This window comes from Augochlora pura, chromosome 10 (genome assembly GCF_028453695.1).
Source record: "Augochlora pura isolate Apur16 chromosome 10, APUR_v2.2.1, whole genome shotgun sequence".
In the NCBI taxonomy this organism is placed as follows: domain Eukaryota; kingdom Metazoa; phylum Arthropoda; class Insecta; order Hymenoptera; family Halictidae; genus Augochlora; species Augochlora pura.
The window spans coordinates 24211000-24224010 of record NC_135781.1 but is presented as its reverse complement, the minus strand read 5'-3'; the positions used below and the strand labels follow the sequence as shown (position 1 = coordinate 24224010).

The window sequence follows — 13011 nt, the reverse complement described above, 5'->3', positions numbered from 1 at the left end:
AATTTAAACCGCGAAAGTTTCTTAAAACGATGAAACGAAGTCCAGATTGAAAAATAATTAAACAACGGTACGAAAAAGATTTAACGAGCTAAATTGCTTCTATTGCTCATTGGACGGCAGTCTTTCAGTAAGAAATTCAATATTTCGAAAAATTGTGTACACTTCAGAGACGAAACCGTTCGCGACTTCGTGGTTCGCGCATAAAAAGTTAATCGACAGTATTTTATGACGGCGATTCAATCATGGAACTTCCACTGGTGTAGTAACTAATGAATGCAGCTTCTATTTGGAAACGGGAAAAATCGATAGTATAATGGAGACTCGATAATCGCTCAAACTGTGCGCACGCTATTTTTAAACCTTTCATCAACAATTTGCACAGCTAATAGCCGGTACCAGTTTTCCCAAGCCCATTTTACTCGACAGGTCTCGCCGTTCTTATTTCGTCGTTATTGTCCACTTCAATTTCAAAGGTATGTTAGGTAATAAGTTGGATACAAAGTCGGGAAATATACCGGGGATCTAGCGAAGCGTAGTCCTGCATAAATTTCGTCTAGAAACCGGTATTGCTTATCCCCGTGCTTGAACTGTTTGTACAAATTTACCTACATCTTCCTGGAGATAGGTTGTTAACAACGGGAACCGAGTAGCATATCACTTCTCGAATATGCAAAATGTCTGCAGTTGCAGTACTCTTTTCTTTTACGAAGTATTTCTTTTAAAATAATAATCCTTAACCCCTTGCACTATAATAAGGAATCAGATACAGATTTCATGCAAGATCTATTAAACACGAGTATTATTAATTTCTTGTACATCGAAATAAAAATAAATTCTTCTGTTATCAAAGTCTAGAAACAAAAGTACACTAAAGACAATATAAGAAACAGAAATTGTCTGGTCGTGTTATTAAAAATATTAAGGACAAATAAGTGCTAATCAACGCAGCGTGAAAGGAATTGTAGTGCAAGGGGTTAAATACTATAAAATAATAATCTTTAAATACTAAAAAATAATAATCTCTAGATACTATAAAATAATAATCTCTAAATACTATAAAATAATGATCTCTAAAGACTAACTAATCTGTAAAGACTATAAAATAATAATCTTCAGTCTCAAGACTTTAATTATATTATAATTACAAATCTTGTAATTAAAGTATTCAAGATTAAAATATTATTCAATAGAATTTTGGCAAAAATTTATATTCTTATATATAATTTATCTATATACACTTCGATGAACTGTTACAGTTACCATCGAATAAGTACAGTGTTAGGGTGCTTATATTCTAGCACGAAATCATGATGACGGAAAGAGTCGTTCCATGATAAAAGACACCGAGTTCCGTGACTACGCAACAGATCGACCAGTATATGCGACTTCGGTGTGAATTTTAGTCCGGCCAGATATTATAACTCATACCCAGCCACAAACCATGGTGGACAACCGGTCTACGTAAATTGTTCAAGGCCACCGTGGACGCTTTGATGCTAAAAACGACTCTTCGCGTCGATGCACAACCACACAGCCAATACTCTATTTACCTCGAGAATTTTTGCTGCTCCTAGCGCTGAATAAAATACTGCCTGAACTATCCACTGGTGAAACACGAAACACGAAACTCGTGCAACTTCCCATCGCGCATTCCGTCCAAGTAATTCTGACGTTTGATCAACACGAACAAATCGTGGTGGTAAATGCTCGTTTAAAATGCCCTCACGGAAATTTCGATCGAGCTGGCTCCGCTGACCCGTAAAAATGAGACACCGCGAACGCACGATCTGCAAATTTAATAGACCGCCGATCTGTGACCTTTGCGAACGCAGAATGTTCTCTTAGTTTAATCGGTTAAATCAGTTAATCAGTTAAAATTTAATCAGCACGATTCTCAATTTAAAATTTGCGGAACGTGCAGTTTTCTTTTAACCGTTTCTTTTCTAGAATTGCTCACGGTTACGTAAAAAAGCGCATTCGAAGTTACGCCGCTGTTATTAATTTTCGTAATGTTGGCCAATAAAGGGAAATATGTTTCGTGTACACCGGTGTCGGATTTATTCAACTGAATAGCAGACCGAATTCCTGATCGAATTAAAAATATAGCTAAAGAGGAGAATATTTAATTACGATATCGCGAAATATTCACGGGCATTCTGCGTTCGCTGAATAATTATTTCCAGTGGAGGCTAAAATTAATTTCTGCCGGTGCACTTGAAAAAACAGACGGGAAGCTTTTAGCTCTCTCCGTCCACAATCAATTTTCTATGAGCTCCAGCGTTACGTCAGCGCGCCACTAAATATTTTCGTGTTTTAGCCAGCGGCAGTGTGCGTCTAATGCGAAAAAGTGCAGCGGAAAAGCAGAGTTTCCTTCTTGAAATTATAATAACGTCATCCCCGATAACGTATCGAGCATCGAAAAATCTAATCTCCATATATTTCTCTCCCCCGTCAAAATATCTTCGCGAATTTTCTGTTCGCATGATTTCGATTTTTTAAGAAATTGCCTGACTTTTGTTATATACCGCATTGTGCAAACCCTTCGCACGCTACACGGCAAATTTTTCTCCAGCTGGGAATATAAATTACTACAAGACCTACAGGTGTTGCACTCCGTTGCCTCCGAATTTTTTTTACCCCTAGGCGTCGGATAGTATATAAAGTTTGCAATAGAGGCAATGTTGTGAACGCGTGCGAAAAGATCGACAAATTTATCGATCTACCCGTTCCATGGTTAGAGCCCTGAGTGCATAAATCACGCGCACCTCGAATAGTTGTTGTATAGACGTGTTATTAATTGCTCTGCCATGCGCTTCAACAATAATTTTATATCGAGCCTTATCTTTTCCATATTTATAGGTCAACTTTGCAGCAAGGCTTTCCTAAACCAAGAATTACGAACGCAAACATTGTGCAGCATGATTCATATAGAACACAGTATCGACGAGCCTGCTTCGTCCTTTAAAGCGTAAAGTTTAACTGCGGAAGGTTAATAAATTATTTAATTAAGCAGTCCATTTTACTGGACGATTTTACTAACGTATAATATAAGAATTAAAATGAATGCTCGAAAAGTAACTATGATAACGAAGCTTTGAACACGAGAAACATCATTATTTAGTTTATTAATAAATGGGCCCAGGTCTTTGGAGTTCACGTAAATGGAAAAATGTATTACAATGTTACAAAGAAAGGAAAAGATTAGAATTAAAATTATAGATGCTAGATCAGTCTAATTAGTGACGTACTGGATCAACGATGAATTCGTGATCTTTTATTTACAACAAATTGAGTAGAACTCTAATTAATAGAAAATGATCGTTTTTCAAGTTACTGAAATGATTAAGAAGACAATTTCATTTGAAGTCAGTTAAATACGAAGCTTTGCACACGAAAAACATCATTACATCAAAATCAGCAATTTAAATATTTCCAGATTGCGGATTTATTTATTGTATTAATAAATACGCCAATTACAAAGAGAGGAAAAGACTAAAAGTAAAATTATATATGCTAGATCGGTCTAATTAGTGAGTTGAAAAATCACTGGATCACCGATGAATTCGTGATCTTCTATTTATAACAAAATGAGTAGAATTCTAGTTAATAGAAAATTATCTTTTTCAAATTACTGAAATTATTAAGGAGACAACTTGATTTGAAGTCGGTTAAATTCTAGCGATTAGTTCTGTCTCGCGTTGGTATCCGATGATGTTGCTGTTTTAATGATCGCCGTGGTTGTTTAATTTCGAATAAACGTGAATTCGGTGTGCGCACGAGTTCTCAATGAAACGTTGGCACACGAGATGGCAGCTCGTGCACTCGTGGGCATCGACGCTCCGGCGAACATATGTTTTCGCGATACACATGTACGTGTACCGGAGATCGGCAGGTTGCGATGGTGTTTGGGAGTGATCAAAGCTAATGGGGCAGCGAGCCATGTCGGCGTATTAATCGGTTGGCATCCCTCATACCTCTAATAGCCATCGTGTGTGGGTTGTGTGGCTCCAAAGGGCCTTAGGTGGAACAGAGTTTCCGACGAGGAGCGAAAAAATCATTGCACCCCGATCCACCTTCGAGAATCATCGGTGACTACGGACTCCGTCGCTAATGAACGGTTCTTCTCCTCTTTATTAAACATCTGGAATTTCAGGCGAGACTCGTCCCAGAAATATTACCAGTCGCGCGCCGCTAGTTATACCTTTAATTAGACCTGGAACAATATTATCCGTGGAAAATTTAATCGCTTTCGAATTTTGGAACTTTTTCGAAATTTCGCTTCTCGATGAAACAATATTCGTTAAATAGTTATTTACGGAAGGGCTCACATGATCGATTTTAATGATCTTAAAATATACCCACGAGTCTTCTAACGCGGCAACTTAAAATTACGCGGAAATTATCGAGATGGAAAAATATTTTAAACAAGAGTCGCGCGCTGTAAAGGTCGGCGCGTGATGCAATGAATCCTTCTTATTGTTCTCCTGTTTTTTATCGAGACGCGTCGACCGTTTTATATTCTTTTAATTGGATACCCAATATTTCGTGCCCGGGTATTAACAGTTGCGTAAAAAGGTATTTTCGTGTAAAAGGTAGAGAGGTTGTTCCTTTTATTAAAACCGAGGGGTTCGAATTAAGACAGATTTTTTTAACAACTGTTGTGCGATCAATTTTCGCATAATATTTCACTTCGCAGTTTTCGCAGATGATCGATTGGCGTTGTGCAATATGGATTACGAGAATAACATAGTTGTGTAATATGATTATTTTAAATGTCACTGCTGCATTCGTATTTTATATTATTAATAACGATTATAGCAGTAAATATTGCATTTACATGACACTGGACGTCAATTTACATTTAAATATCTCCGGTTCAATTGAAATTACGGAAATGCGTTCCGTGTACGCTTCCGATAATGTTTGCAACGTTGGGAGTCTGTAATAAAGCATCACAATTGAAGCTTTATCAAATTTACTAAACGAATAATGTGAAAGTAATAACTTCGTATAAAATGATTCCAGAAAAGCCGAAATAATCTAGAGAATCGTTGCATTACGGTTGAACCATTAGCATAGAATCACGGTTACGCTGTTCTTTAATTAGAACAGGTGATCAAGTTATCCGGAAAATCATCCTTCTGACCGCCTTGCCGCGCGACTCTGTACGATTCCTTGTGCATCCAAATGCGTGCAAGCGTTTGCATTCTGAGTGCACCCGAGCGCACGCAATTAGACCAAGGATGCGTTCTTTCTGCGGTTTTAATTTGCTTTCGCACGATCGCGCGGCCAGCTGCGGGATCGAACAAGAAAAATATTTGCCGATGGAAACCGATGAACGACGAACGATTTACGATCGGTAAAATCCGGGAACAACGGTTCGAACGGCGCCGAGGATGGATACGTTGGCGATCGAGGAGAGGCCAACGGGCGGAACGCGTTTCGCGCGAGGAAAGCCGCAGGTGAACGGGACCGCTCCTAAGAACAAATGCATTTCTTTTCGCGGCCACTTTCGGCGGAGCATTCTTTCGACGTTATGCACCTCGTAAAAGACACGGCCACGACTGCCGGGCATTGTTCGCGGGAACACGCGCAATGCGACCTGCGGTTTTTTTTTTTGTAAATACGCTGCCAATTCGAACGGCAACAGCCGACTTTTACAGCCGGCTGCCGTCGATGTTTTATCATTCCGTATTTTACCGTGAAGGACAACTCATTCCGTCAGCTTTTTTTCCTCTTGCCGTCGGCCCGTCTGCTTCTTTATTCTTTGCTGAGAACCTTCCTTCCGCTAAGGATCCACGGTTCTCGAGATACAATTCGTTCGCTGACTTTTTAATCGAGTTGGCGACGCGCTCTTCTCCGAGCATATGCTCCGAAAAAACTTTAATTGGTGAAACGTTGTCCCATAAAAGTAAGAAGACTAGCTCGAATAATTGTATAGTTTATTCAAGCGTTATCCGTGGAAGATTGTGGCCACGGCTTGCAATGTTGTAAAATAAGAAACTGGCGATCTTGATGGTGATATATTCGGTGTTAAGTACACGTTGGGATGGTCGCGGCCATTTTCCTGTTTACCATTCAGGAAAGCGTAGGAAGCCCACGCGGCGCTCTTTTTATAAAATTATTTGTGCTAACATTAATCGATGAGCGTTTTGTGGCAGTATGGCGCAGATAAGGTCACGGTCGTTCGTTTGTTTCGACGCTGGCCTGGCTCGATATCGCATGTGGGTCATGGTTCGCCCTCTCCAGTCTCCGCTCCACGCGTTTCCCATCGGCGAAGGATAACCCCGTGGTTTTTCTAAAGCACGCCTCTGCGAAACCCCGCCGCTTTAACCCAATACGTAGTCGCGTTAAATATGATAATGACGTCCGCCCACGGCAATTCGGACGTCGCCGTCGCGTTGCGTCGCGTCGCGTCGCGGCGAGTCGCGTCGAATCGCGCGGTCGCTCTCGCGCATCGGTCAATTAACGTGGCAAAACGATTCGGAATGTAATTTCAGGCTTGCGACCGTTACTCATCGGCCTCCCCGGTAACTTTATACTGGAAATCTGCTCGATATTGGTCGCCCAGGCGAATTCAATTAGCAACTATGCGCCGGCCAGCGCTGTTTTATCGCGGCCGAAACTTCTGCCGGAACCCCGGCGACCACGTTAATCCACCCCCAAACACGGATTAATGGGATTTATCATTTTCGGGAGGGCATCATTTCCGAAAATGATATCAGCCTGCATTACCGCGGTACAACCACTTCCCTGCGATCGACGGAAAATATTTCATTACAGTTATTAAATGTTCGTAATCTCGATGGCAGCGACAGAGGATTTTTCAAGCATTTTTTTTCTCTGAAATAAATTGATTGCGTACGCTCGCATTATGTTTGAGCTTTAACGGAATGTTTATTCAGGTAATTGAGTTTGTTTTTCGACCGAATCCGTGTCGTTAATACTTGTTGCAAAGAGAATATATAAATATGATAAATGGAAGATTTTTATCGGTTTTTTTTCTCTGTTACGATTCGACGATTTATCGTGCGCAAAGAATAAGCTTAAAATTTACGTGTACTGATTTTTCAAGTAATTTTCGAACGAATGATTTATTTAAAAACCTCACACGACGTAAAGTTAAAAAATTCGCAAAATGTATTTTTTTCTTTCTTTCTTTTGCTCTCTTTCAATTTAGTTTGTATTACTACGTGTGCGATCTAAATAAATATACGGAATTAGTAATAGGCGTAGCGGAAAATGTGTTAATGGTTTATTACGTTTAGCGGAGATTATTTCTTTCCAAGGAATAATTTATGTTATATAGTATATCTTTCGTAGGAAATGATGAAATGTTCGTGACGCCATCGGGCATGCATTGCGAACGAATCCGTAAATCTTTCGTTGCAGTTTATGGTTAGATAAAAGCATCAGTGCCACAACGCACGTCAGAACTATCGCGTTCGAATATCGATGATAACGAGACAGGATAATGGTGAACTTTGATGAATTTATAGTTGATACGAGCTTGTAGGATGTGGAGAAGGAAAAAATAAATGGGAACAGTGAGACGAAACGTCTCCGAAACGATATATTTAGCGATAATCTATTTATAAATGAAACTAGATTCCGTGCAACATTCATAAAATAAATTTCTCTCCAATTATTCCTCCAAGCATTACAGTTTGTTCTCATATTTGTTAAATTGTCTCGAATAATCGTGTCTCCTCTTACCAAATTGTTCATTTTTGTTTAAAAGCTAGGGAATAATTAAAGAGAATTTTCTGTACCACAATTTACACAAATGCAATTATGCACATGTCATTTCACATACACATTGCAATTGCACCGCAACTTTCATTTATAAGTGTTCTGTATTTTTTATCGAACGGCTGACAGCTTTTTAAATTGAGTTATTCAACATTTATTTACGTAACGTTAAAAAGTAATCGGAAATATAGATCCGATGGAATTCAGGGAAAAATCATGATTCTTGAGTGATGTAATGCGTTTACGTAACGACTGCCTTGCGTACCCGTATCTGCAAGACAATGAAGTAATTAATACGTCTACTCTGTTCGGAACGGAAATTAATGATATCCCTCTGTTCGATTTCAGAGCCTGCAGCAGCCACGCTCGCAATCGGAACGACAACTGCCAGGTGAGTTTTCAACTTTCTAGTAAAGTTAATATCAGTTATACAGTGTGCGGTTCCGCAGCACTATTTCCGAAAGATGGAACATTTAGCGACCGCTCCCATTGTCCCTTCTTTGTGATCTTTCACACCTGATTGTGGGTGAAAGGTACCTGTGCTGAAGATGGCTGTATCCTGCGTTTGTTTTCCAATGTGGAACTATGTACTATGAAAATGCATACCTGTATAGGTATGAGGCGTTTATTTTAAAAGTGACCTAAATCCATTTCTCAAAAATATTGAGCTAGCTATTTTAATATTTACAATTCTACGCTATATTTTATTTATTTTTTTTGCAAAGTATAGAACGCAATAACTCAAAATAACCGTTAGAAACAGAAAAACATTAGAATAGTTTTACCGATATTTTTTTAATATTTTCAAAGAAAATTTAGTAGAATAAACCTAAACAAAATAAACTTAAATTAAAGATTTCGAAATGAACGGCTCATATACCAAATTTATTTAATGCTGAAAACGAAAAAAAAGACTTTCGATGTAGTTCGTCGCAAGTGCAACGTTTAATTTCGCACCTTCATTTTTATTATTTTTATATTAACGTTTCTATCGAAACTGTTAATCGGCGCATTCGAAATGGTGTAATTTATGAAACGTTGATGCTTTTATTGCGATCATAAACCATATCCGAGAATTTATCTGTCGTTTAGAGTGGAAACAAATTTTATGTCGCGGACGTTACTTATTCGGATAGCAAGAAGGTAGATAGTTAACTGATCGCCTTAAATCATTTATGCAAAGCGCGTCTAAATAGATCATACTAATCTTGCGCTTAATATTACACCATCGTTTCAGACTGAAAGCAAAGTCTTTAGACGAACCGAGGACTTTAATAATCTTTCTTGTTTGGCAAACGTTTTCAAGTTTCCTAGCTTGATGGAAAATTTTGCGGAAGTTATAGCAACCGTAATTTGAACCCCTGCTGTATCGATATGTCATATATTATTCATACGTCTGTTATCAGAAGTAAAATGTTTTTCAATCAAATTTGAATTCCGAATATCAGCTTGTCATTATTAACCCTTTCAGAAATACTTATACCTATGTGTACGTTTAGTTTTCTTAAAATTATTAAGATTAAAAAAATATTTTACTTAAAAATATTTAGATTATTCTAAGCGTTAAAAAAATGAGAATCAGTTGAAAATATATTCACTACAAAAATACCGAAAAAACCTCAATGAAACGATATGGATGATAAATCAAAAAGAAACAATTAAACAGATTGTTCCCTGCTATAAAAATTCATCCCTGAAGAGGTAAATATTAATTTCGTCCTATTTTTAAATTTTGTGCTTTTAATGTTTAAAGAAATGTGTACAATCTGCCGTTGTGATTGTAGGTCAAACGATAATAGAACTCTGCCTTAAGGCGCAGTTAAACTTCTAAGCTGATCATTCCAGTAATTACTTTTTGATCCATCAGCTCCGGAAACATTGGCTTCGAGAGAATCTTCTTTAAAGTTTCAAGCTGCACATGCACGTCGGCGCCCGTCAACCATGAATTCTTTCTCGAGATTTTCAGGAGACATTAACAGAGTTCAAAAAAGAAGACACTGTCACGTATTAGGTTGTCGAGAAATTAATTTTCGTTTTTATCGAAGATGAGATGGGGAAAAATGAGAGACGATTTTTGAACGTCGAACGTGATTCAACGATGCGTCGACCATTGTATTCTACAAGGTTTCACTGTTTTTCTATGAATGTCTCGAGTGTTCTCTCGACGTCCTTAGAAAACGAAATTCCGATGGAGCTCGTAAAAGATCAAGCGAATTCTGCCGTTAGAAGCAGTTTCCGAAGAGAGTTCCCTGAAATATCGCCGGCGGTGCGGTGGCGCGGGACTTGTCGCGCCGGCCTCTCCATTTTTATTTCCGCGAGGCCTCTCTTTCCTCGCGGGCTGATTTATTGGATCGGCGAAGAGGCAATTTGTCGCTCCCAGCGAGGATGAAAGTAGCCTCGCGCATCCGCGAAACTCGCGTGGGTTAACTCTTAATATTAGCCCTGGGTCAGCACGCCTCGTACCGGAAGCTTTAATCACGACGACGCTCGGAGTCGCGCCTCGAGAAAGCAATTAGCACCGGCTCGCGAACGCGTCGATAATTAATTAAACTTTCGCGATCGATTCCGCCGGTGTTTCGACCCGGCGCTGCGCCGCGATCACCACCGGTCCCTCGATGCGGAATAGGCCTCGCGAGGATCGCTTCGCCTCGCAACACGCGACGTATTTTTGGACCGCCGCGCGATTACTTTGATGCTCGCATACCCGAATAGAAAGCTGACGGAAGTGTTGTCCTTGCCGGGTCGGCGGGAACGGGTCCTGCTGGAAATTAGGAGGAATAGAAATGTCCCACCTGTAGATCTCTTTCTCCGCCTCTCTTTGCACTTGGCTTTAATCTCCGATCCCTGAGTGGTTTGCCTTTGATTTCAGTCTGTTGCACTCGATTCAAGATAAATGTCAAACGTCAGGAAGAGGAAGCGATCGAGAAACTTCGTGGTCAAATAGTCGGGTCGTTAGGGGAACGTTTAGCGAGGAAATTACTCTTCCACGGAATTACTCTTAAAAGTGGACAACGCTCTTTCGCGGTAGCAAAAAATGCGTTGATAGTAAATCCAGCGAACGTGTTCTGTGAGCACGGCAAAGAATTTAGTAAGTGATTTAAGAACGAAAAATAAATAAGAGCGTTAAAAGATAAAAAAGTTTGTGTAATTTGCAAGTGATATCGGTGGAGGAAACAAGATTTTTAATACTTTATACGTCGAGAGGATCTACGACTGTACGACGCATATACTTCAAACGTTTACCAACATTCGCGATTTAACGCAGAAAAGCAAGTTTTCGCATAATTCATAACTTCACATAACTCATAGAGGCTGGTGATTAATACTAAAACCAAGTGCATGAACGCTATCGTTAAAGCAGTCGATGAGTAGAAAGTTTCGTTGGACATTTACAACGTTGGTAAAATCGACACTAACGTCGCTCAAAATTAGTCACTTGCTGTCTTTTTATTTGCACTATTTAACATTGATATTTAGTTTTATTAATCGTACATTATACTTTCTAATGCAAAGAATTTGAATTTGTGATCAGACTGCATTTAGACTGCGTTAAGATCGAAGTTTCTTCCACTTAACCTTTTAGGTACGGCAGGATTTTGCGCAAATAAAGTTTTTCGAAACTAAATTACGATTTTCTTTTAATATATATTTTTTCCGTATATCTATTTATAGTATTAATATCATATATTCTTTTCTTAATATATTGTATATACACACTTTCACTTTAATTGTTTGCTTTAATAAATAATAGAACAATTGAGTAAAGCACGAGCCATTCGCGAAAGCCACTATAGTGGCGCGTCGTACCTAAGAGGTTAATATTCGCAATAACAGTATTGCAATTAACCCTCCTAATTCGCAACGTGAATTTCCAAAGAATTCGGGGCGCGGATCACAGTTTGTCCTTTCACTTTGCAATTTCTTGAACTACGGAGTTTATGGTAAAAAAAATAACGGTTGCTCGCTAGAAACAGAATTATCGAAGTTTCTGGCAGCTCTTCGTTCATAGTAATTAAAAATCGATACCGCGAAGTACGCTCGAAGTGCGCGAAGTTCGAGCGCCTCGAGTCAACGAGTATTTCGTAATTTCCGTAAACCAATCTCTCGTCAGGCTCTTCAAGCGGGTATTTCAAGAATATTCGCCGAACGCAGAAACACAGTTAGCGCGAAGCAAAATCACAATTTTATTTCGAAATAATTACCAGTGCTCCATCATTGAAATATTCACCGTTATTATTAACGACTACGGGATATCTTCGCGGCAACTTCCGTACGACACGCGACGACGAACGCGCGAGGACGTTAAATTTAATAAATCTCCCGAGAAATAATCGAACATTGTCGTCCGAGTCGAGAGACCTTCGGCATTGTGTCGGCTAAACGACGTCGCAGAAAATTTAAAGGAACGATAATTAACGACGAGCACGAAATCATTTACCATCCGTAAAATAAGACGTTAAGAGATTGCATATTTTCGTTTAATAACCGAATTAGTTGTGCGAGGTTGAACGAAGAGAAATTTCTGCAGCCGATACGGTCTCGGATCGCTGACAATTACCATTCTTCTTTTCCTTTTCTTCTTACTAATTGCGAGAAAACATTGGCGTATTTATCACGTCCGTACGCGGCGAGTCATTTCCTCGGACGAAAGAAGATTTATCGTTGGAAAATTACATCGGTATAGTGCATTTGTCATCTTCCATATCGCATAATACGCCACGAGTCCTCCCCCTCGGAAGTCCACCATATTTCATGTCTTCGTTTCTTTGTTCTAAGACCTCGGAAACATATTTCATTTTCCCGCGAAAGAGAAGGGAGGCCTCCTCGCGACCAAACCTCCTTCGAAATCGATCGAAATTTGTGGAAATTGGGTTAGAAACGATTACGCTAATTGCGTCACGTTTATTTTGTGCAGGAGACCCTCGTCGGTCGTTTGTGTTACGATTCCATGCGAAATTAATAAGAAATACATTCGGGTGCCTCGAGGATTGTTGTATATAGAAATTCGAATGAAAAGTGGGTCAAGTCTACTTCGATGAACCACTGTTGGTGCCGTCTCTCGAAACCGTGTACAAGGTGTATTCGCATGCTAATGAATTCAGTTGCCGCATACGTAGACTATTAATCAATGAGTGATTTATACATTTACCTTGTACATATATTCCTTAAAACGCGCATACATCAAAAATACGTCACTGTGCGGCACAGAAAGTTCTAGATTAATCATTTCCCCGACTTGTTTATTTTAAAAAGTTCGCT

At 39.3% G+C, this 13011-nt stretch overlaps 1 protein-coding gene across 2 annotated transcripts in view; it reads left to right on the top strand.

The window, feature by feature from the left end:
- Cv-c (RhoGTPase activating protein) overlaps positions 1-13011 on the top strand; it is a 386165-nt gene that overhangs the window by 153559 nt on the left and 219595 nt on the right. For both annotated transcript variants that reach the window (XM_078191879.1, XM_078191878.1), the window contains exon 8: positions 8101-8143. In XM_078191879.1, the coding sequence (XP_078048005.1) occupies positions 8101-8143 (43 nt within the window). The remainder of the gene's footprint in view (positions 1-8100; positions 8144-13011) is intronic.